The sequence below is a fragment of the Chanodichthys erythropterus genome, chromosome 17 (assembly GCF_024489055.1).
Source record: "Chanodichthys erythropterus isolate Z2021 chromosome 17, ASM2448905v1, whole genome shotgun sequence".
NCBI classification, from domain to species: domain Eukaryota; kingdom Metazoa; phylum Chordata; class Actinopteri; order Cypriniformes; family Xenocyprididae; genus Chanodichthys; species Chanodichthys erythropterus.
Window position 1 is genome coordinate 38,397,500 of NC_090237.1, and position 25,877 is coordinate 38,423,376.

The 25,877-nt window shown below is 36.3% G+C and overlaps 1 protein-coding gene and 2 long non-coding RNA genes across 5 annotated transcripts; 2 read left to right on the forward strand and 1 right to left on the reverse strand.

The window, feature by feature from the left end:
- Nucleotides 1-2,802: 2,802 nt before the first annotated feature.
- On the reverse strand, nucleotides 2,803-7,278 carry LOC137004812 (uncharacterized). Of its 3 annotated transcripts, none has more exons than XR_010892185.1 (5): nucleotides 4,581-7,278; nucleotides 3,678-3,738; nucleotides 3,500-3,548; nucleotides 3,296-3,403; nucleotides 2,803-2,982 (listed from the first exon to the last, which is right to left on the reverse strand). It is a non-coding gene; the product is annotated as an uncharacterized lncRNA (long non-coding RNA). The 3 variants fall into 3 exon arrangements; XR_010892186.1 differs by having other exon boundaries at nucleotides 3,291-3,403; XR_010892184.1 differs by having other exon boundaries at nucleotides 2,803-3,403.
- A 5,635-nt stretch (nucleotides 7,279-12,913) lies between these two features.
- LOC137004803 (uncharacterized) lies at nucleotides 12,914-17,861 on the forward strand. The gene is made up of 6 exons (XR_010892183.1): nucleotides 12,914-12,928; nucleotides 14,863-15,034; nucleotides 15,667-15,825; nucleotides 15,975-16,026; nucleotides 16,133-16,170; nucleotides 17,032-17,861. It is a non-coding gene; the product is annotated as an uncharacterized lncRNA (long non-coding RNA).
- A 1,555-nt stretch (nucleotides 17,862-19,416) lies between these two features.
- Nucleotides 19,417-24,694, forward strand: LOC137004266 (zinc-alpha-2-glycoprotein-like). The gene is made up of 4 exons (XM_067364449.1): nucleotides 19,417-19,438; nucleotides 22,692-22,931; nucleotides 24,136-24,390; nucleotides 24,507-24,694. The coding sequence occupies exons 1-4, from the start codon at nucleotides 19,417-19,419 to the stop codon at nucleotides 24,692-24,694; spliced, it is 705 nt and encodes a 234-aa protein (XP_067220550.1).
- The last annotated feature ends 1,183 nt before the right edge of the window (nucleotides 24,695-25,877 follow it).

Genomic DNA, 25,877 nt, shown 5'->3' on the forward strand with positions numbered 1-25,877 from the left:
GGTATTAGTCAATTAATGGGGAGATTATCGATAATCGAATCAAACCGAAATAGAATCGGACTGAAAAAAACAAAATCAAAAAAAGAGTCGTTATTAATCGATGCACCGAAAAATAATCGCTAAATTAATCGTTAAAAAAAATTATCATTTATCCCAGCCCTAATCCGTACCAACCCACTGTCACTTTTACCATAGGCTATTGCTTAATCAGTGAAATTCAAACAAGAAGTATTAACAGTAGTCAATGACGGCAAAAATGGCAGAGTTAAGTGGATTTTCAAATTTGTAATCTGGGAAGTCAGGTCTGTATTCCAAGACATAACGTAAACATGCATGTTCTTCAAATTAAAGGGTTAGTTCACCCAAATAGCAAAATTATGTCATTAATAACTTACCCTCATGTTGTTCCAAACCCGTAGACCTCCGTTTATCTTTGGAACAAAGTTTAAGATATTTTAGATTTAGTCCGAGAGCTCTAAAGTTAAGAAAAACATCATCAAAGTATGACATGTGACATCAGAGGGTCAGTTAGAGTTTTTTGAAGCATCGAAAATACATTTTGGTCCAAAAATAGCAAAAACTACGACTTTATTCAGCATTGTCTTCTTTTCCGTGTCTGTTGTGAGAGAGAGTTCAAAACAAAGCAGTTTGTGATATCCGGTTCGCGAACGAATCATTCGATGTAACCGCCGGATCTTTTTGAACCAGTTCACCAAATCGAACTGAATCGTTTTAAACGGTTCGCGTCTCCAATACGCATTAATCCACAAATGGCTTAAAACTGTTAACTTTTTTAATGTGGCTGACACTCCCTCTGAGTTCAAACAAACCAACATCCCCGAGTAATTCATGTACTCAAACAGTAGGCTGAACTGCTGTGAAGAGAGAACTGAAGATGAACACCGAGCCGAGCCAGATAACGAACAACAGACTGACTCTAAGATTACACTACAGATGAAGTGAAATCAGTGTACACTTTAATAAATTATACTTTGTATTACAAATAAGCGTACTTACTAAAAGTACACTAAATTACCACTATACATTTTTGTATTTTAACATATTTTATGAGAGTACTCTGATATGCCACTAAAAATACACTTATTTTAGAGTGTACTGTATAAAGTATACAGAAGTCACACTTCTAATGAAGTGAGAACATAGTACACTTTAAAAAAAAGTATACTAACAATTAATTTCCAAAAAATATACTTCCCATAAGTACACTGAATTGCCACTCTAAGTGTGTCAAATTTAATACACTTAAAAAAAATAAACTTCAATACAATTTAAAATACATTAACAACAAAGTACACTTTCAAAAAGTACATTTAAAAAATAATTTGATTACTGATAAATTAGTATACTTACTGTTTGGACTATTAAGTTGAACTTAATTACATCTTTTTGTTTAAAAAGTACAAATCAAATACTCTTTAAATAAAGTACAACAAGTAGAAGTATACTTGTTTTATAATTCATGTACTTCATTCATATTTCAAATACACTATACTACTTTTTTACCTGGGAAGAATTTTTGGATATAATATATCACATTTTACTTTATTTAGCTATCCTCACTTACATAAATGAACTATAGTGTCCTGCACCCACTAGTAAAAATATACCAAAAATGTCTGAATCATTTTTGGTTTGACTGTAGTTTGGTATTTATGTGTAAACAGTATTACTTTGTGGAAGTAAATGTCTACATCGGTCACTGCAAAAAATCAAAATAAGCCTTGATGAATGAATAGACATATCAGCACACAAACAGACTAAACAGTAAATGTTTAGTTTGGCCCGTACGTGATGATAAACAAGAACCCAACAGTATAAAAAACACCAAACTAAAGAATCGAATATGTAGGGATGTTGGAATGTCTTTTTTTACTGTTTTCACCATAAATGTGTCAGAATTGGACATTTTTACGTATAAAGACAATATTGTTGTCTAAATGAATGTAGATTTTCACTAGAAATATAATTCATACTTTTTACTAAAATTATATACAGTGGCATGAAAAAGTATGTGAACCCCTTGCAGAATCTGTGAAAATTAGAATTATTTTAATAAAATAAGAGGGATAATTAAAAATGCATGTTATTTTTTGTTTAGTACTGTCCTGAGTAAGATATTTTACATAAAAGATGTTTGCATTTAGTTCACAAGACAAAACAATAGCTGAATTTATTAAAATAACCCCGTTCATAAGTACGTGAACCATTGATTCTCAATACTGTGTGTGGTTACCTGATGATCCACGACTGTTTTTATGTTTTGTGATGGTTGTTCATGAGTCTCTTGTTTGTCCTGAGCAGTTAAACTGAGCTCTGTTCTTCAGAAAAATCCTCCAGCTCCTGCAGATTCATCAGTTTTCAAGCATTTTTGCATATTTGAACCCTTATATTATCTTAAAAAATGTATATATAACGCATTTTCATAGTTTGAATTGAAATTCTTACATTTTTGTAATTATTGTTTGTATCCTACCATTCATTGTCAACACTGAATCACGTTTTACACCGTTTGTCATACTTTGTGATGATGCTATTTTAAATCCTTTTAGCTGTAATGTAATTCAAGCATATTTCTGGATATTGTATTTTACAATTCTTCTTCAGTAGCCTACCAAAGAACATATTAAAGTGAGATGCAATTGCACTCAGGAAATAAATGTGTGATGCATAAAGAAAATGTTGAATACTGTTACTTACTATTCGCCTGTACTGAACATTTTTTATTTTTCCATATTTGTTTTTACTCAAATTACAGCAAATGACCAACTAATGTTCTTCAGAACATTACACAAATAAATGTATTCTCAAATCACAAATCAGTCTCAGGGTGGGTAAATTATTTTATTTCTGAAACAAATTATGAACAATAATCCTGCATGCAGTGGACACTGCAAAATCCTGGATGCATGGCTTCGCTGTAAATTCCTGAAAGCTCACCTCGCTTGCCCTTCCCAGCATAACCTGGTGGGTGCACAAAAACCACAAAGAGCACTAGGGTTGACCCGAATTAAAACTTTCCCCATGCCATCCAAGATATGCATGACTTTATATCTATTGTTTAACATGCACAAACATTTCAAGAACAATTTCTCAGCTCTGTAGATCTATGCTATACAAGTAAATGGTATCCAGAAATTTTAGGCCCCAAGGGATGACATGAGGCCAAGAAAATTACACTTTACTACTATTTTTAGAACAAAATATTCCTTTTAAAAACCACAACTAGACTAAACACTAGTTTATTCACCATTAATTTACACAAGACATACTTTACCAGGTGTGCAGCTTTTGTACTCCACATGGCACTCCAAACAAGTGGAGATGGAGTACACAAAACTTCAGTGAAGTCAAACTTATTCTCCAGAGTAACATACAGTGCATACTGTAATATTCAAAGAAACAATAAAAAAAAAAAAATTAAATGGGTAAAAGACTGCAAGTGATTACACTTCTCTGCTCCTCATTTACATATACTTGCCATCAAGACAAATACTCCAGTTATTTGACATCCTTTGTCTTCCATAATCCTAGTGATGAAATCAAACATACAATAAATTAACTGCTGTGATAAACACACAACATATGCAGTTGGGGCTTACATATTAAAAGCAGGATTTGTGATCACAAGTATATTATGCCTACAAAAATAATCTCACTGTAATGTCATTGAGGACAGTCTCTGACCACAGTCCTGGTGCGATTTTTTGGGCAAGCTCTCTATCAGTTAAAAACAAAAAAGACAGAGGTAAATTAACATTAAATAAAGATATATATAAAGCAAAATATAGTTCTGTAAAAAATACCAGTGCCTGAAAGGCAGTGTCATGGCTGGCAGGCTGGATTAATGACAAACAACAACAACAACAACAATAGAATTTAACAACAGTGCTGATAAGCATGGTTATGAATATTGAAGTTTGAATTTCACATTAGTGAAAAAAGAAAAATATGCATGGTCTAAAACTGAACTACCATACATTTTATTGTCAACATGAAACCCAAATTGACACAGTTCTACTTATCTTGCTGTGAGCAACTGATCAGTGCATATATATACACAAGTAAAATACATATTACATATTATATACACACACAGTGATTGTGACAGTGTATTGTGTGACATTACAGCATGTCCCTATTTTTCAAAAGGCTTATAAATCATACAGAAGGATTTTTTTAAATTAAAAATGTTTCCTGTAAGGGTTAGGTTTAGGTTACGTTTTGTGCAGTATAAAAACCATTACGTCTATGGAATGTGCCAACAAATCACAAAAACAATGTGTGCATGCTAGAGTGTGTGTGTGTGTGTGTGTGTGTGTGTGTGTGTGTGTGTGTGTGTGTGTGTGTGTGTGTGTGTGTGTAACTTGCATCGCAAAAGTAGAATGAGTTGGAATTTTAGTTTCATGTTCACCTTAAAGAAAGCAAAGAAAAAAACAATAATTTTAAAATTATAAATGATCCTAAATCGATTTGCAAACGCTAAGAACAGTTTATAAATCAGTGCAGTCCAAATCGTTAACAAAATACATTGACATGCAATTAAGTTACATTAACGTTACCTGTTTATGGTCTACTGTATCCGTAACCTGGAGAGCAGATTGTAGTTGTTTGAAAAAAACATAGGCTGCGTCCGAAAACTGAAAAATGCTGCCTTCCGAGGACACATTTCAAGGTAAGAAGGCATCAAGGCACAAGGCACTTCCTCTCTCATGAGATACCTTCCTCAGATCGATTTTTGAAGGAAGCATGGATGTATCCTTAGCTGCCTTTGATATCCCAGAATCCCGTGCTTTCCATTCTGTGACAGTTGAGCTAGAAAAATAAAGATGGCGTCCGAAGGTTGCGTTTGCTGTGTATTAATGTACGATTTTGATCAACATATTTCAATTTTGATATTATTTCTATCGAGAAATTACTGTAGTAATTAAATATTTGTTTAGTTCTCACCAAAGCTCGCGCTATATTGCTGTAGATCAGTGGTCACCAACCTTTTTAAGCTCAAGATCCCTGACCTCGACCTTTATGAAAGACAAGATCTACTTGATAGAAAAAGACAGCCCAGATTGTATTTAGTATTTTTTTCATGGCCAATTTAGATTCTGATTTATTTATTTATTTATTTTTACAAGCAAATTGGCCGATTCTTATACTGGTTGCAGTATTTATTAATATTATTATTATTATTATAAACAAAAATACATAGCCATTTCAAATTAGAGGGAACCACTGCTTTTTAATCACAATCCAAACAAAGATGCTATCACATTGTATGAGCAGTTGTTTTTTATTTGAATTAATTGAGATTTAATTTCAAGATTTAAAGCACGATCTGACTTTATCTTTGTGAAATTATATGCTACACACAGAAAATCTTGAAACAAAAACAGCAGACTGAATGAGACGCAGATTCACTCTCTGACAGCAGGTGGCACTTATGGAGCAGCAGAGATACAGCGTTTCCTTGGTTACCGCTGTAAACAAAGCTGAACTGCGCTAATAATAGACCTTTTTCACACTTCCGGGTTTTTGGCTTCCGGAATGAGCCACGCAGTGTAAAAGATTTTCCGGTTACAGTGATAGATAACCTCGATCAGAACCAGTTCGGGAATCAAAGTCGTTTTACGAATTAAATGTTTTGAAAATGTTTGAACGGTCTTGGTGAATTATTGGTGAGACTACAGAGCTCGCATTAAGAGCTAAATTTAATAAATAATTTGAAGTGATGGCGGTTAAACTGGTTATATTCTTCGTGTATGTTTGGCGCGGCTGTGCATTATCGCGCTCCATGTGCTGTAAAGACAGTGTCTGTGTCTAAACGTGCATACTATGTGACATTATTAATATTCAGTACTATTTAGGGTGGATAGTATGCACATAATGAGATGTATAGAGTGTTTTTAGCGACGTGCTGGGGAAATGATCGACTGGTAGATCCCTTATCACACAAGCCTGATCCTCTGATTCGTGAAGCAGGACTGCTCGCACCATGATATTTCTGGATATAAACACTTCAGTCATCTCTCACTCATTTTCCTGTCATCATCATCTTAAAGTGTGTATTATGCGCAGCATTGTTGTGCTATTGCAACATGCAAAGACTGATAGTTGTGTACAGTGTGGTTTTGGAAATTATGTCTTAGTTTAATCATTTTAATCGATCAGGATTAATTATAACATATGCTTGCAATGTGGGATGTGATGCCATATGAGACATGCTATATATTTTTTTAAAACGTTAAACTCACGACAATATTATGTATCTCACGACTTTATATCCCACATTAAAGTATATATTGGGAGTTAATTTTTTAAATTAATAAATTATATAAATGTTCGTAGTACGTACGATCTGGGAAATTGCTGAATGCGTAGCTGCATAGCCTTTGCTGTATTGACAGCTGGTGATATAAATCCATCTTCCGGTAAATTCAATCAACGGTCTGAGTGGCTGTATAAGCTACAAACAAGTAGAAAATAATTTATTTGTAGATTATACAAAAGCTATTTGGAAAACAGACAAAACAGAAAAGGTGAGAAGCGATATTTGAGAAAAGAGCATATCAATGTAATAGCCGTAGACGCATAGCGGAACTAACTTTACCCTGCGTCACGTGATTTCCGATTCTTGTGAAAAAGGTCTATTAGCTACTTTATTCGGAGGTAAGAGGAAAATATAATGCCATTGCCATCGAAATTTTTCTGAAGACAGTAATTCCTTTTAGAGATGCATTCATATAATCCCTCACCCCCAATTCAATATTTATATTTGCTTCCTATATTTCGAGCATCGTGAACAGTGAGCCGCTCTGCCTGCTACAGAATTGTCTCCTCTTCGCGTCCGTCTTCAGCGTCTCTGGCCTCTTGTTTACGGCCGTTTACAGACTCGGACATGATATGGGCTATTTACCTTTATCACTGTCCCAGTAGCTCCCGAAAATAACAGAAAAATAAATACAAAAATACAGTACAAAGACTGGAGAAATGTAATGTATTTTTGTACTCATATTTCTGTTATTTTCGCGAGCTACTGGAACAGTGATAAAGATCGACCGGTCGATCGGGATCGACGGGTTGGCGACCACTGCTGTAGATCATTAAACTGTTACGCTGCCTCAGAAGTCTGTCCGAAATCAATTTCGTGAGGTACCTTCATGCACAAACGCTGCCGTACAAGTCATTATTTTATAAGATAGCGAGGCAGCAAGACAGCTACCTAGGTTTTCAGACGCAGCCATAGTCAGACAGCTTCTTCTTCTTTTTCTTTTTCTTTTTCTTCTTCTTCTTCTTCTTGACGGATCGCAACCAAATTCACGCGCTACCGCCACTAGGAGCGTGAACAATATTACATGACATTAAACAAACCAATCAAAATCTTCTATTAGTTTGTACCGCCCACTTGCGGCTTAATGTCCCACCCACTTGCATCTGGCTCCGACCTCCGTTTACCTATCTCGTGGGACGCACACGTCTCTGACTCATTTGATCTGTAGAGTTTGTTGAGGTAAGAGCTCCGCGGGTGAAAACATCGTAGCTGTCAACATTGAACACTGAAAATAAGGGAGATTTCCCGGAATCAATCCTCAAAATAAGGGATTTTTTTACACGATTATCAGGCGCGCCGTTGGCACGGGGAAAGGGGTTCAGGACCTCCGCAGTTTTGATAAGGGCTGCTTCAGTCAGTCACTCTATATCATCTTTTAGCTTAGGATATTTTCTTTCAAATGAGACCATTTTCATTTTCACGTTTCTGTGAGCTTTCGTTCGTAAACAATCAACGGAAATGCGCTCTCGAACGGAGAAACACGCGATCTCCAAACCATCGATCAAAGCGTGCTAACGTTTTAGGACAGATCAATGGTATATAAATCATATATATAAAGCCCGAACCTTAACGATGTAAACGGTAAATACATCTAGAAAGGTAAAAGCATTGATGGCATCTATAAAAGAGATATCTGAAAGCGAAACTAAAGTGATATTGCCTCGTCCAGTGAGGAGGACGCACGAGAGGATATTGGTATGTGTATACTGTAATACTTCATTTACAATGCTTATCAGTGGCGTGTACTTTGATCGTGAAAGTGAAAGTGCCCTTTGCGGTCGCATTCGGGTACCCCCGTGTTCCCATTTCTCGCGATGTCCATTACAATTTATACTTCATTTCCCGCGAGCCTTTCAAAGAAACTCCATGAGCGCGGAAAGACGCGTTCGGCGCATGCATAACTTACGTGCATCGCCCGTGCTAGGCCACTTCACAGACACAGATAGTTGCGTGTTCTGAGTTAACACAATCAGAGCGTAAAATACGGGATATTTTACGGGAAAATACTAAAACGGGAAGACAGCGGGAAAAGAGCTAAAATACGTGAGAAACCCGGAAAAAACGGGAGGGTTGACAGCTATGGAAAACATGAACATACTAGATAGCTGCTTTATAGTACAAAATGAAGTTTTCATGTGAAAAAAATGACTTTTTCATGTCTGATACTGTAAAGCTGCTTGATTTTAAGCAATCCATTGAATAAAGTGCTATATGAAGACCTGACGTGACTGGAGTGCTACTTTGCAGAGCTTGTGCTAACATTCCCATGCTGTTAAAGTTAAAGAAAACCCTTAAAAGGCTGACACAACAAATACTGCTATTTAGAATATGTGTTTGCTTAAGATCGGACTCCTCACCTCTGCATGCGTTGTATTCCATGTTAAGGACAGGGTCCTCTTTCCTAGCCCTGCTTGCATGAGTTCCAGCTCTTCGGATATAGATAGGACTCATATCCGATTTAGAGCCCAGCAAAGTCACAGAAACATCAAAGATTTTGCTGCACCATTGGTCATTCTGGCAAGATGTCTTTTATTTTTGCCAGTATTTGTAAAAAATCCAGGGAAAGATCTGCAAATTATAGAACAGGTAAAATATGAATATGCATGTTTTTTGTGTTTATTTTTGAGTAGCAAGAGATACCATGTTAAGCTGCAGCATCCTATGCTAAACATCTATTGATATAAAAAAGAAATGTTTTAAGTCACTGTAAAGACATGAGTTGGTTATGAAAGAGTTAAAATTAAATTCCTGTCATTTATTACTCACCCTCACGTCCTTCCACACCTGTAAGACCTTCGTTCATCTTCACAACACAAGATATTTTGATGAAATGGTTTTGGGTTTTTTTTATCCTCCATTGAAAGCAACGAGATTACCACATCCAATATCCTGGGCTTAACTTTATGTTGTTCTTAAATTATACCTTAAGCTGTACCTTAACGTTAATACATGTTTCCCGAAACATTCTTAGTTAAGTATACCTTCTGTAAGTCATTCATTTTTAAAGTTGTCCTGGACCACTCTTATCTATACCTTATCACTGTTGACAGTCTATACGAATATAATACTGAAGCTGTAATACAGCCAGTGTTCGATTAGGATAATGACAAAGAATAAAATGCAAAGATTCGCTGCTAAATTCAGATGTTGTTTGCTGCTGAGCCAGAGACAGACGCGCGCTCTGTGCTTGTTACAACTATTCAGTGTTTTCTGTCAGGTTTATTACAGGTTTCAGACATGCAAATACACATTTAAATTAAGTAGTACTAGGCTATATAAAAAAAGACATTTATAGTTTGTTAAAATCAAATTCCATACACTTTTGCCTATGCCAATTTAGCGATTTTGTCACTAGATTTAGTGACTTCCCCACCCCTTTTAAGACGTTTTTCAATTTTAGGGACAAATCTAGCAGCAACTTGGACAAATTTTATCTAGCCTACATTCGTATTTTGCCTACTGATCTATATTCATATTTATATACAGTAGATCAATGAATTTGCCATTATGATGTCATCTAGTGACATTTAGCTACCAGTCTACTTTCATTTGTGTCAAGTGTTTTATTCATATCAGATACGCATTGTGTATGAAAAAATTAAAAACTATTCTTCTCTCAGTTCACCGGCCACACACTTTTATGTATTTCGGGGAAGATTTCGTAAATCCGACAGATGTGAATTGCGGTGCGAACTCATTGCGTGACAAAACACATTCCACATATTTTATAATCGGAATATATCATAAAATTCATGCTATAGTTAACAAGTTTGTAAATATTTTGAATGAAAAATTAAAAATGAAATAAATGCGATACCAAGGCTACATGATGCGTCTCCAAGGAATTAATACATTTTATTAAAATAACAGTTGCCTTAAACTCACGCCGGGGGCTCTGCTAGAATAACAACACAGTCTCACCCCTCAGTTTAAAAGATCCATGTCACGCAGCGTGATCATAGACTGTGAGTGTGATAAAGTAATGATCTTACAGGATTGCTAAAATCGTGCAGTTTATCCCAGGCTTTAGACCTTTTTAATGATTAGTCTGTCAGATTACATATAACCTATTGTCTTTGGGGTCCCATTTGATGTTTCCCCCATTAAAAAACAATGTTCCCTTTATCTCAGTGTCATGAAATTTTGTGACTTGTTACTTTATCTAAACACACAAAAAAACAAGGTTTGATTCGGTTGTTCTAAAGGTATGTATATATATATATATATTGTTATGACCACCAGTTGGAGTGCCCCAGTTGACCACTAGAGGGCACACAGACTTTTGTCACCTTTTGGAACTTCATTTCCCATAACCCACTTCCTGGACTCATTATCCTTCATTGCACCAGCTGTTTTGAGTTTGTCATTAGTGTTCTGTCTATTTATACTCAGTTGTATCTGCCTTTGTTTGTGGTTCGTTGTATTGTGTTACATGCACTTTGTGTCTCTGGTTTTCTGTTTTTGTGGACTGTTTCTGTGGAGTTTGACCCTTGCCTGTGTCTGGATTACGTTTTGGATTACCCCATTAAAGCTGCGCTTGGATCTTACCATCTTGTCTGTGTGCATTACGTGACAGAACGAACCACCATGCAAAGATCCAGCAGCGAGAGAGTCCGGTCACTGACCAACACACGGGGAAGTCGGAGCAATCCCCAGGATTTGGCGGCGCTTCGGCAGAGGGGTATGGAGGTGCGGAATTCGGTGCGGTCCTCAGGGACATTTTCAATCATTGTCTCGACGTTCCTCTGCCGCAGTGGGAGATGGAGTTTCCCACAAACTCCATCTCCCACTGCGGCAGAGGAACGAATTTAAGTTTCTGGAATTTCTCTAATTACCTGAATCTGTGTAAGAATGGTCAGATTCGATTACCTCCAGCACCACCTCCAGCCCATCAGTCCACTCCAGAGCCCGCTCCAGCCCATCAGTCCGCTCAAGTCTGTGGATCCTCTCCAGCCGGTGAGTCCGCTCCAGCCGGTGAGTCCGCTTCAGAGACCGCTCCAGTCTGTGAGTTCGCTCTGGTGCCTACAGAGGAGGCAGGCACAAAGCCACCGCCTCACCCACGAAAGAGGACGAAAAGGAGGAAGAGGGCTTCCTCCATCCCTCAAGGCCCAGAGGCTATTCCAGAGCCCGTTGTCGTCCCGGAGCAGCCCGAGGCCGCCCGCTGTCGTCCCGGAGCAGCCAGAGCAGCCCGCCGTCGTCCCAGAGCAGCCCGCTCTCTCTGTCAGTCCTGTCATGGCCAAGAGGGCTGTCTTCTCCTTCTATGCTTTGGCGGTTTTGCGTGCCTGGATGATGCACTCAAGCTCTCTTGACCATGGACCAGTCTACCAGCCTGTGCCCGCTGTTGTCCCAGAGCAGCCCGCTGTCGCTTCAGAGCAACCCGCTGTCGTCCCGAAGCAGCCCGAGCCCGCTGCCGTCCGATAGCTGCCCGCTCTCTCTGATATGGCCATGGAGGCCGTCACCAAGCTGTCCGTTCTCCCTGATACGGCCACGGAGCCCCCTTGGTCTGCCCTGCCGCCCCCGCCCAGGCCGTCTGCCCTGTCGCCGCCGTTTGCCCTGTTGAAGTCCACCTGGTCAGTTCCTCCAGCACCGCCCGGATTCTAGAACCGCTGGAGCCTGCCTGGGCAGTTCCTCCGGCGCCGCCCTGGCACTCAGCCAGGACTCTGACCTTTGGGGACCCCCCCGTGGACTGTTCCTCCGGCTCCCCCCTGGCCATCGGTCGGGGGCTCTGGACCTGGCTCGCCGTCCTTCCCCCTGGGTGTTTTGTTTTGTGTTTGGTCTAGTGGAGCGTCTAGTATCCGCTCTGTAGGGAGGGGGTATTATTATGACCACCAGTTGGAGTGCATGTAACAAAAACACAAAACACGCCCCTCGTCAAAACAGTGCCATGAATAGCACAGAAAGTGAAGCGCAAAGGGAATAATAATAACTCGTTGGAGAGATAAAATGGGATCAATTATTTTTGCAATTAATATCTTTTTTTAAATTCGTTTATTTTTCTCTTGCAATTCTGTATTTTTGTTTGCTAAACTTTTTTTCTTTCAATACTTTTTTTTTTTTTTTGCAATTTTTTATTTTTGTTTGCAATACTTTATTCTTTTACAAATATATGTGGCTTTGAATTGACTCCAAAGAAAAATGTTGGGAAACACTGAGCTAAAGCATGCGCTCTGATCCTCTGTTGCTTGTCAGCACTGCTATTTAATGTCTCTGTGTTTGTTCGTTCATTGTCGGATTGTTCTGTGGGCTCACGCTGTGTTCCTTTCAGTTCTGCTTTTCGTCTCCTGGGTTCCTGCCGCTGTTCAGAGTGGGTGTTTATCTGTCTGGTGATCTGCTCTGGATTGCGTTTGGGGATCAGCCCATTGTAGTCCCTGTGCTGCCAAAGAACCAGCTGTACCACAGTCTCCCGACCACTCACGTTGTTCATTTTCTCTGGTGCATTTCCTTAATAAAGGAGTTTGTCACTTGCAATTGAATCTCGAGTTATCAATCCTGACAACAATGTGCTCTTATGGCAACGTGAGATTTCCTTAAAAAACGAGAAATGGTTACTGTTTTGGCTTTCATTATTTCCCTCTGTGCTGTGCGGTAAGTAACCACAATATGTTGTACTAATTTCGTCGAAGTAATGAAAACCGCTTTTTGCTTATGCAAGTACATAAAGTATAGTGAATGCCTAACGTTACATGTATTCTGTGCATTTCATAATTTATACTGATTCCTGGCAAAAGTGCCATCATGAGCTTGGCTTTTGAATAAAGTAGGTTAGTGCAACTCCGGTCCGGTTTCATCTAAGGTTGCCACAACTTGCAAGTAAGATTGCCAGCTTACAAAAGGGAACAAATTTATTTTGTGAAAACCATCAAGTACATTAGAGGTTAGTTTTGCATTAAAAGATTTAACGCTATCTGAATGTGTGCTGATGTGTCCGCGGTTTATGTAACCTCTGTGACGTTGTTTCCTCAGTGCGCGCGATCATAGACATTAATGTACTTGTTTTCTTTTTCTTTTTTATGGCGATCGGCATCCAACTATAAAGGTGCATTATCGCCACCTACCATACTGTAGTTTGGGCCTGAGTCAACTACCTCCCAGATTTAAAAAAAAAAAAAAAAAAAAAAATTCTGTTAATTAATCCAGTTCTTCTCAAGTAATTTATTAAACTTATATTATCACCATTAAGTATATATTTAATGCTAAGTTCCATAGTACTTTGCTTTCTAATTTCATTCTTTAATATTTCTCTTTCTGTGATGTACTTTTGGCAGTAACTTAGCCTAGTATATGTTCAACTGACTCCTCATCCTGACAGTGATCACATAGGCCAGTAGGATATTTCCCTATTAGATGTAATGCTTTATTTAGCCCTGTATGCCTTATTCTCAGCTGTGTGATTATACCCTCTATTTTATTATTTCGTTTACATAACCTTATACTTCCTACTTTTTCCTGGATTCTATAATAATGTCATATTCATATATTTCATGTATACAATCCTTTGATATCGATTTAATTGAGATCAATGCTGAACTGGAATCTGAACATATAATTGCTTTCCACACACCAGGGCAGCTATTATAGCCATCAGTTCTACTGTATATGTTACCAGGTGGTCTGTAGTTCTTCTCTTCATTGAAATTCCTAATTCTGGTGTAAAAGCACCAAAACTCGTCTTTGCTGTATCTAAATTTTTAGAACCGTCTGTGTAAATTGCAGTATAATTATTATAAATTGTCATAATTCTATCTTCTATTATTAATTAATATTAAATTAATTAAATTTTAATTAATTAAATCCTTTGTTCAATCCCAACTCTTTAGCAACCTCCATCCAAAAAACTTCATTTTGTCTTTTCAAATTCCTAACTTGGGATAAGAACTTTTTTTTGCTGGATTTCTATTTACCAATTGACCTTGAAGCTTGGCCCAGTAGTTCATCATAATTTGTTTCTTCCCTAATTGTAAAGGTATTTCTCCCATTTCCACATGAAGTGCTGTGGCCACCTTCTGGCTTTACAATTTGGCTTAGTGAAATTATGAAAACGCAATGCTGTGTTTTTTTCCCCCCAGATTTTTAATTATATAAATTAGTGCTGGGAAAATACATAGATGCTTTGCGAATCGAGAAATGATTCTGGATCGATTCTGATATTTTCCATATGTATTATGATTCTCTCTCGAATTGATTCTGAGCTTAGTTTTTAACACTGTGTGCTTTATAAACAGCCGTGCTCTGCTTGCTTTCTATTCCTTACACACACCACTTGAACCTTTTATAAAATAATCATTCATAAAGTATGAAAAGTTCGAAGCAAATTACTAGGGTGCATTGGGCTGTTTACTTGAGTCATAAAAGCATTCTGAGGTGCATGTACATTCTCAGACTCAGCCGAACGCTGGAGCGCCATCTCTTAAAAACTAAGCTCAGAATTGATTTGCGTTTTTGCATTTGTAAAATATCAGAAACGATCCACGAATAGCGATGCATCGATTGTCCCAGCCCTAATATAAATATGTACACAGCGCAATAATAACCAACTGCAGAACCGCAGAACCATACGTCATGACAGTCTGAGGACGACAGCGCCAGACTAACAGCCTGAGGGCGGAAGTGGGCGGAGTAATAGTCTCACGTTGGATGTGGGCGGAGTTGACGACAAACAAGCAAACAATCATGGCGGAAGAAGCGAACACGGTAAAAAGTTTCTTTGTGTTGTGCTTTTAATCGATCACGTTTATGTGTTGTGTATTTATTCGATCGTTAACACTTAACATGACTCAGATATTTTGTAAATGGGCTTCAAAGTCACTTTATCACGTCTTTTGATATTTTACAAATCGTCTCACGTTGCTTGCGCCCAGGTGAATAAATACTATAGTCATTTATAGTAAATACTATAGTGTTTTTGAACCATACTATAGTACTATAAATACTTGAATTAATTTATTGTGGTAATTCTATAGTTGCTGTGATAATATGGCAGCTATAATAATATAAACAAATTACTTTACCCAATATTGTACTAAGTTTTCTACAATTTTAGGGTATATTATACTACAATATACACTACAGTTTACTGTAGTAAAAACTAAAGTATACTATTTATACTAGTTTATCAGTTCACTATAGTTAATATTATAGTATTATGTAGCATTCATTAGTGTTGTAAATACAGTATGGTTCAAAAACACTATAGTATTTACTATAGTATTTTTTCACCTGGGTGTTTACATATTCATGGTTTGTTATTTTACTTGTTGTTGGTACTGTATTTTATTTAATTGGTTACATTTTACTATACTGATCAGTGTTTTTGTGGATTTTAGAGGCATATTAGTATCGGGAGATGCTCCGCTTTACTTCATTTACAGCGATGCAAAACGTGCTGCAACAACTTCCACTGCCCAGTGCTCTTAAACCGACCAGACGGCACAGGTTGAATGCACAGCTTCAAATTCACTTAAAAAAAACTGTCGTTCATGGAGGTATGAACGTTTCTTTTGTATTCTGAATTTAAAATGTTGTTTTTGCAATGAAGTAAGTAGTAATTTTGACTTTAGAAGAATGAAACTTGTTTCTTTTATGCAATTTTTATGGTTATATATCTAAGTTTTTCTTTGATTTTGCAATGCAGTAAATTGACAAGCAGAATCACCCCAGAACAAGAGAAGCTGATCAAAAACAAGGTTAGTTTTATAAGACTTTCATAAACACATAAGCTACTTATACAGATGGTGTGTTATATCTGTCACATCTTTTCAGGAATAACTTAATAATATTCTATTGTTTTAGAAACAGTTGACCGGCTGTGTGGGATCTTCATGTTAATGGTAAGCAAAAAAAAAGGAAAAGTTAAAAGTTTTTAAAAATGTATGAACTTCTCTTTTCATTAGAATGAAAAACATATATGAGGGCTTTTCATACTTTAAATAGTTAACCCTGGGTGATTGTTAACCCCAGGTAAACAGAATCCTGGGTTATCTTGATTCACGTTTCACACTGATCATCATTTACCTGAGGTTAACAATTAATCCTGAGTATTCATATGCACTGTACATTACTAAACCCTGGTTAACATCCTTATTTGCAGTGTCAGTGTCACTGATTGGATGAACAAAGCACACAATATGTTTTCATAAATGCTTAGGCATTGCACATCCTCATTACATATAGTCAACTTCCTCATTACATATAGATCAAGTTTATCCTGAATGAACATTTCAGACTATAAAAGAATTAAACAGTATTTTCTGCTCTGCAATTGTTGCATTTTCTGTCAGCATTTGTTGTTTTTTTTCTTTCCAATGCTGAATTTTCTATTTATATACAATGCACAGTGTTTCTGTGACTGTCAAAAGCATGTAAATATACAAGCAATATGTGGAGCGTTACTTTACCCACGGTTAAAAGTGGTGTTTAGGACGACGATAACCCGGGGTTAAATGTAGCGTGAAAAGCCATGTGAATTGCTTGCCTTTTAAAAAAAAAAAAAAAAAAAATTATACTGAACATAACTGATTAATTTCATTGGTGACAGAGTATGATTTAAGTCTTCAATATATAAACATGAGAAAAACAGAATGTCAAAACTTTATTATACATGCTGTGCTGCATCCTGACTACAACACAAAGTGTTGTTAAATACACTTTTAACATCTCATCCCATTTGTTTATACCCTTCTCTCATGAAGGAACCACGGATCACAGAAGACTTCTGCGCTGCACAACAATCAAAGGTCTTTACGGGTTTAGTGGAAGAGCTGTGCTTTCTGATATTGAAAGAAAAAGACCAGGAACAAGAACTTTCACAGGCTGAAACAGATGATGACAGACAACTGGCCAAAGAGCCTTTAGTGTTTTGCTTTCAAATTAAGGATGATATGGACATTTTACAAAAAAGTTTATTTTTTTAGATTTAATTTGTCATCATGTACCTGCTGTTCAATCTACACTCAATTTAGTTTGATTTTGTATTTTTTTAGAGCAAAGCACAGCTAGTGGCTATATAATGCTTTTGCTCTTACATTTTAGTACATTTTATTAAAATTAAATAAATATCTTTTGTTTTTGGGTTTGATGGATCTGAATGTGTTTAATTCATGCATTCTAGTGTACAACCGTGTAATGCGTATTATATATTATGAAAAACAATGATTCATTCTGAAATGCTTTTTATTTTATTTTATGACAAATTAATAAATGTTTATCGATTTTAGTGTTTAAGCTTTGTTGTGTTCAATTTATATTCAGTTAATCATTTAAGACATAAAACAAATTTATGAACTTTTAAAATATTAAAAGGTTACAAGGGGATTTTAATACACACATAGGCTATATATATATATCTTAACGTGATTGTGTATATGATTAAGCTATTAACACAATGTGAATCTATATCTATAATTTCAGTTAGATCGTTTTAATACAATATTTCACATTAACATGGTTTTAAACTTTAAAATGCTCCAAATGGAGCGATGCCTACGGAGATAAATTGGCTCCGCCCACTTCCGCCCTCAGGCTGTTAGTCTGGCACTGTCGTCCTCAGACTGTCATGACGTATGGTTCTGTGGTTCTGCAGTTAGTCCTATCTCCGTGCTAGTGAAGGGCGGCTTTGTGAATAAATGACGTTGGTAAATAATCTGAAAGCACTGCATTTGAAAAAGCAACCCGTGTCAAACATACAAACTTTCCAAACATGAAAAGCATTTATGAACTTCTTGTCCAACAAAAGACTTTTAATATCATGTTTTTTACTCCAAACTCAATTCATAATGTCAGTCAAGTGTTTGAAATAGCATTTTTGATTAGCATTGCATTATAGATAGTGCTGTGAAACGATTAATCGCATCCAAATCGCGTGTGTGTGCTATGTGTAATTAAATGTATTTAAATAAACATACACAAATAATTAAGAAATGTACATGTGTATATACTGTATATGTTTATATAATTTATATAAATATATTATAGTCAAGTCATCTTCATTTATATAGCGCTTTTTACAATACAGATTGTTTTAAAGCAGCTTCACAGTGATAATAGGAAAATTAATGGACTGAGATTATTTTGGCTTTACAGCAGTTCTATGAAAATATTATCAAGATAAAGTAGGTTTTTGATTGAATCACTTCCGTTGTAAAAATTAATTATTAACTTAGGAGCCGCTTAAATGACACCTTTTTAGTTAAAGACAGAAGACCTTTAATGCATTCTTGCTGTTCATTTACGTATTTAGTCTATATGTTTGTGCGTTTGAGTGTGCAGACGCTTAGTCTTTTTTACAAAGTGACATTGCCAATTTACTTGTCTGGTGGTCCACACAATACAGAAAAAATTAGTCGTTTCCGCGGATCGGAATAATTTTGATGACGTTTTATCTATACATAGGGAAAGGAAAGGGAAGGAGGCCTTCACAGGGGATAGTTTAGTTGATACTTCAGGGCTGCGTTACCATCATGTCTAGACCTGTTGTGCAGATCCTTCATCCCATCTGGATACGGCCTGGATCTGGCAGGCTGCGGCAAACCTCGAGATAAACAAAGACTAACCCTGCATTCCAATGTCCATACTATCCATCCTAAATAGTATGTGAGATTAAAATAAGGGTGTCCCAAAGCATAGTATGTTGAAAAGAGTATGCCAAAAGTCCCCGGATGGTCTACTATTTCCGGTAGATTTTCGAAATGTGTATCCGTGCACACTATAAAGGCTAATATTGCCCACAACCCATTGTGCGTTGGACGCGGATTCAGTTCAGAACTACAAATACAAGTAAAAAGTGTTAAACTACAAAACATGGCGGATATGCACGATCGACGCTGAGAGTTTGAGTGACTAATAATCAGTTAAAACTGATAGAAAATATTTATTTAATGTTATCCGTGTTATATTTAATCTGCAAATACCAATGTGGACTTTCATAAAGATCCGATTGACCATAACTTTTAAATGCATCATTATACATTAATATGAGGAGAGTTCTCCACATGAAAGACTCGCGACTGCAGATCAACGTGCTGCATTTCTCTCCGATACGGTAGGAAATTAGCTAAATGAAATGTGGAAGATGTAAGATGATTGACAGGCCAGTTTACGGTGACAGGATGTGACAGAGAGAAAAGACGTGATTGTATGATGTGATAGTATGTCCCAAAGCTTTTTGCTACACACTCAAAAGTAAGTAGCCTACTTTTTGTTCACAGAAAGAGTAGCCTACATACTTTTAGGGCGTAGTATAAGTAGGCAAATTGGGACGCAGCATAATATTAGTGTAGACGCCATTCTTTTTCTGATGTAACGAGTGCATGTGGTGTTTTAGGAGGTGTTCCCGGTTCCGGCTGACCTAATCTATGCATCCTAATAATCCTTTAACGGATTTGAAAATATAAATTGATAATGTGTTATGTGTAGGCTATGCCAGGTTAAAGAGATGCGTTTAAAGAGTGAGTCTGCTTCCCGAACAATGCTAGGAAGATTATTCCAGAGTTTAGGTGCCAAATATTACAATTTTTTTCTTAGATGTATACATACATGTGTGTATATTTTGTAAAAACAAACCTATATTTTGGATGCGATTAATTGTTTGACAGCAATGATTATAAATATACTTTATTATTTTAAAAATACCTGAGAAGGCTCGAAGAACACAGATAAATTGTCATAGTCATATGTTTAGCTACTATTAATGATATTTAATCATTCAAAGAGTTTCTATCTTCTTTTTATTCAGTTACAGTGATAGTATGGTCCTGTCCTAAATGTCACACTTCATAGTACTTTCGGTCTTGTGGACTTAGAATGGCTGTTGTGTGCGCGTGTCCATTAAGACCACGAGACCATAGGGTGTCAATTTTAGGCTTCAGAAGGGTGCTCGCGAGCGTCCCCTTTGTGGCCGATACTCGCCCTTGATGTGCACTTTTGCTGAGCCCGCACTGGTGTGAGCTCCGCGGCAGACTTCTTCCCGACAGTCAAAGCATCGTTACATCACGAAAGTGCGGACTCATAGGAAGACCGCGAGAGTTTAGGGTGCCATTTGGGACAGGGCCTATGATGATTTCCTTGAATGACATGCATTAAATTACTCCTCTGAGGCATATTTGCTGTTTCTGCTCAAGGGCGCCCTCCGTTGTTCAGTATGAAACAGACGTGTTTAGCGCCAAGTAAAGCTCACTCCATCCTATTCTAGGTAAAAATAATACTTCTCTCTAAAGAACTTTGAGGGAAACATATAATTAGAGAGAGACCGATTTACTAATATTTTTCCCAATATTTAAGCATTTTACCATAATCTGTTATTGGTTTAGTAATATCGGATTTGCCGATTAACTCCACCATTGTTTTGAGAATTGTGCACAGGATCGCCATTACAGCGATTCTGAGAGGAGACAACGACGTGCACATGTAAAGTATACTTACCTGCTTTGCTGCAATTAGTAAACTTTATTTAATGCACAAATTAGATGTTACATAAATGCCTGAAAGTTTATGCAGCTTGTCTCTAAGAAATAGAGACAAGCTCACGGAGTCATGTAAGACAATCCGTCAAGTCCTGTCCAAATAAAGATGTAAATTTACATGAATTAAATAATACACGAATGAGCACATGTTGGAAATAAAAGTGCTGAATTTAGTTCTCTCTCTGCTCATCATTAGTCTCGTGAAGTCGTCTTCATTTTGCTGTTCACTCAGCGGGTTGATGCTTGGCCACCGCGTGTAACTTTTATCAAGATTCACTTGTTTAAAACATGGTTATATTGTAAATGTTTAAATAATTACGATTAATTCGCTAATAAACATCCAAGTAAACGCATCTATGGAAATTAATTATTTATTATATCGAGTTATAATAGTGTGTATAGTTTGTAGCCTATATGTAAATCCATAAACGGTGCTTTGTCGGCAGATATTTCATAATCTAGAACGACAAAAACATTATTAATAATTCTGATATAACATAGCAGTTGGGAAATGAAATAAAATACACTGTTTTGTTTGTTATATTCCAATATTCCAGAGAATATTATTTAGTTATTTAACATTATCCAGTGAATTATTCTTCACACTTTAGCCTATTAAACAGCTTATAAATCTACTAAAACTGTAGTTTAAAATGAAGTATTACATTTCTGCAAAGTTGATATGACTCCTGTCTTTAATTTATTTTCTCCATTTGAAAACATTAGACATTCTTCATTGATTTTGCTTATTGTTAACATTGTTGTTGCTAATGCTTTTTATACATTTATTTTTGTGATGAAGATTAAAATTAACATGAAAGACTTCTAATTTTCAACAAAACAATGAAGCAGGCTTATGGGGCAGAATGCTGAAAGACTGTTTTCTACACTACAACCTAGTTCTGCTCAACTGGGAGTATTAAGCTACATTAAAATAACAAAGCTGTTTTTCAGGTGGTTTAGATTGTTTTATTTTATTAATTGGTTAGAATTACTTTTGTGCTTTTATTTGACTTTTTTTGCCTCATCGAAGATTTTATTTTATTTTTTTCAACAAAAAGTTTAGTAACAGTGCACTTCTTATTTTTTGCACTTTCACTCTATTTATTGGTGTATACATAAGATTTGTTTTACCAGTTGTTTTATCAGATCAGTTCAGTGGTGTTGTAATCGGGTCAAAAACAGAAGTATAACAGTAAATAAATAACGGTTCTGCATATCGGTTATCGGGCACATAAACACACAAATTATTGTTATCGGTTCTAAAAAAAATCATTATCTGTTGATCACTATATATAATATGTTTACAGGAGATTTTATTTCACAGTGGATGCATAAGAGGCACATATTTCATATTAAATAATGGACCACATTTTTGATTTTGCATACCTCCTGACAAAAATGAAGAAATTATTGTCAGAGATTTTTATCATAATTATAGTTTTATAAACCTTTAGACCTTTCTAATTTAGTCATATTATTATTTTTATTATTATGTCAAATTAATATATTAGCACAAAAATTTGGGTCAAATTATGCAGCCCTACAAAGAAGCAAAGCATCAAAAAAAAAATCATTTCTTTTATAAATATCATTTTAAATCACAATTTTATCCAGAAAAAAATCACAATTTAGATTTTTTTATATTTTCCCTATTTATTTATTTATTCTATCAGGCTCGTCAGAACTTTCCGTGATCAAGCTTCAAATTACATAATTGCATGTCACCAAAAAACACCAAAAACGAGATCTCACATGCAGCTGTCAGGAACCCACTCATGTACTTACATTTGCTTTATTCCTTAACATTATATGGTATGGGTTGTAACTAACTTGTAATCACTTTGCTGTGTCAGTAACTTCCTTCTTGTCTTATATTTATTTTTCTTCAGAGAGACATCTTCAGTATGTTTACACCACTCTCTCCAAGCTGGATTCATTCTCCGATCCTGAGTTCAGTGCGGTGTGTATGTATGATGACAGACGGATCTCTCACTACAGTAATGAAGAACGAACCTGGAAAAAAGACGGGCAGTATTCAGAGATCTGGAGAGACACTAAAGAACCATATGAGTCCAGAGACTGGTTAATGTATCTATTTAACTCTCTGGCAAACTGCACAAGCTCCAAATGTGAGTCTGTTGAGTTCAACTGTTTTATCAGTTATCAGACCTGAAATCTCAGTGTGGACTTATAGTGGCCCCCAAAATAACTAGACATTTAGGTCACACATTTGACTTTAATTGCATTGGATTCAATGTTGAACATGAAGACCAGTGTTGTAGTGGGACATATTTTCAGCCTGGGAGGGTTTTTTTTTTTTTTTTTTAGTTATTATATGATTTACAAAAATATAAATAAATGACATACTGCTTAAGTGTTAGTTCACCCAAAAATAAAATGCTGTCATTTATTACTCACCCTCATATCGTTCCACACCTGTAAGATCTTCGTTCATCTTCAGAACACAAATTAAGATATTTTTGATAAAATCCGATGGCTCAGAGAGGCCTGCATTGACAGCAAGATAATTAACACTTTGAGATGCCCAGAAAGCTGCAAAAGACATATTTAAAACAGTTCATGTGACTACAGTGGTTCAACCTTAATGTTATGAAATGACGAGAATACTTTTGTGTGCCAAAAAAACAAAATAATGACTTTATTCAACAATATCTAGTGATGGGCGATTTCAAAACACTGCTTCATGAAGCTTTACGAATCTTTTGTTTCGAATAAATTCAGTGGTTCACCACTGGGGGGCGTGACTTTGGCAGTTTGATATGCACTCCGAACCACTGAATCGAAACAAAAGATTCACCCATCACTAGATATTGTTGAATAAAGTCGTTTTTTTTTTTTTGGCACACAAAAGTATTCTCGTCGCTTCATAACATTAAGCTTGAACCACTGTAGTCACATGAACTGTTTTAAATATGTCTTTTGCAGCTTTTTGGGCATCTCAAAGTGTTAATTATTTTGCTGTCAATGGAGGCCTCACTGAGCCATCGGATTTTATCAAAAATATCTTAATGTGTGTTCTGAAGATGAACGAAGATCTTATGGGTGTGGAACGACATGAGGGTGAGTAATTAATGACAGAAATTTCATTTTTGGATGAACTCTTTAAGAAAGCATTTTGCAAACTTGTGTATAGGCTGCACAGTTGAGAAATACTGTACAAACAATTTAAAAAGTCAAATAACTGAAAATGAATATCAGATAAATATTTACACTTATGTCACTTTAAGCGTCCACATACATTTTTGGGGACACTGTATATTTTTGAAAATTGAACCAGTTCTCATGTTTTTTATTTATTTACATTTTTTTTAGGTCTCCATACACTACAGAGGAGAGTCGGCTGTGAGATGGATGCAGCGATGAATGTGAATGCATTTGATGAGTACCGATATGACGGAGAGGATTTTATTTCCTTTAATTATAACACAAGGCAGTGGATGGAGAAAAAAACAGAGGCAAAAGAAACCAAAACGAAGTGGGACAATCAATCAGTTCGCACACTGATCCTCCTGTCATTCCTCAAGACTTGCATGAACAAGATCTCCACGTTTAATGATTCAATAAGCAGTATGTGTTATTCTGATGACTTCAGTGTTTTCAACTCATGTCTTTATTGTGTTCAGAATCAAGTGTCTCTTTTGAGTGGTTTCTATTTGAATTATTCCTGATGCTTCTTATTGCAGATGCACCGGATGTTTACATGTTTGCATCTGATGCTTCTCATGACCAAAGCAAGCTGTATCTGTCCTGTTTGGCCACTGGCTTCTACCTCAAACACATAGAGATGAAGATCATTTTCAATGGCATTGAAATCCAACCCTCCAGGTCCACTGGAGTCAGACCGAATGATGACGTGTCACGTCCTTCATAGCAGTCAGACAAATACAACATCATGGGGTAAGTAGTTTATCATCTGAAGTGTGCAAAATTGTTGTAGCTGTTTAGCTGGTCAGTTTTTTGTTTGTTTTTGTTTTGTTTTTTGTTTTATAACCACTTTGTAATTCCCTCTCAGTTAATTTTCTCAAAACAGCTGGGAATAGATTTTATTCAAAGCATGTTACTATGAATTTATAATTTGGTTAAGAATGTTTGTAATGTTTTTTATTTTTTATTTTCCTGCAGATGGAACATGCAATCATTGCAGTATAAAACCTAGAAGGCATGATTGGGCATTCGTTGCACTTTCAGTTGTAGTTCTATTCATCTTGTCAAAAATCTGCAAAAGATGGTTAAATGGTAAGTTCAAACTGTTTAAAGGAATATTTTTCCCTGAACTGAAAACGGTCATCAGTTACTCACCCTCATTTTGTTACAAACCTGTGCTGTTTAACCAGTGAACACAAAATATAATTTTTTGAACAATCTACACATGGTTCTTCCCCTAACAATTCCACAAATAGCAAATACTGTTAATTAATGGTAAAGTTTTCAGATAATGTACTGTATCATCTCTAGGCCAGAGGAACCGTAATGGCTCTAGTACCAGAAGTGAGAACGTCCTGAATGCAACTGATTCACCTAAGAATCATAAATCGGATTCACTAACATGTATGACCAGGTATCAACATTTCAGTTTTTTTAGTTGATGTGTTTCTCAAGACTCGGCAGATGCAAATTAGCTTTATAGCCATCTCTGGCCCAATAACTGCTGTGCATGGTCCCTGTTAAATAAACAGGGGTTTTCACACTTGCATGTTTCCAAATCCGAGTGCGTTGTTCCTGCTGCCCCAGATAAAAAATAAATAAATAAAACCTAAAATCACTGTTTTATTCAAATAAACAAGAAGACAAAATATTAGACTGTTACAAGCTTTATACTTGTCAAGAATTTAAATCCCCCAATCAGAGCTTTTCTGTTAAAAGAACATGTTTTCATACCTGGTGTTTTACTTAATGTTCGCATTCTCTCAATCCAGAGATGGGTGAATGTCTTCAGACAGGGTTCTGGTTACAGAAGGTCCCCCGTGACTGCTTTGCTCTTTACCTTTTATACCAGGACCAGAACAAAAGGATTGTAAATGTTTATTACACCAACACCTGTTTTGGGGGAGAGG

Bases quoted from the DNA above. Each gene is read 5' to 3' on its own strand.
- LOC137004266 (XM_067364449.1), top strand. From the start codon at position 19,417: ATGATTGACAGGCCAGTTTACG. The intron at 22,932-24,135 runs GTGAGTCTGTTG...CATTTTTTTTAG, and splicing joins AAACTGCACAAGCTCCAAAT to GTCTCCATACACTACAGAGG. The intron at 24,391-24,506 runs GTATGTGTTATT...TTCTTATTGCAG, and splicing joins GTTTAATGATTCAATAAGCA to ATGCACCGGATGTTTACATG.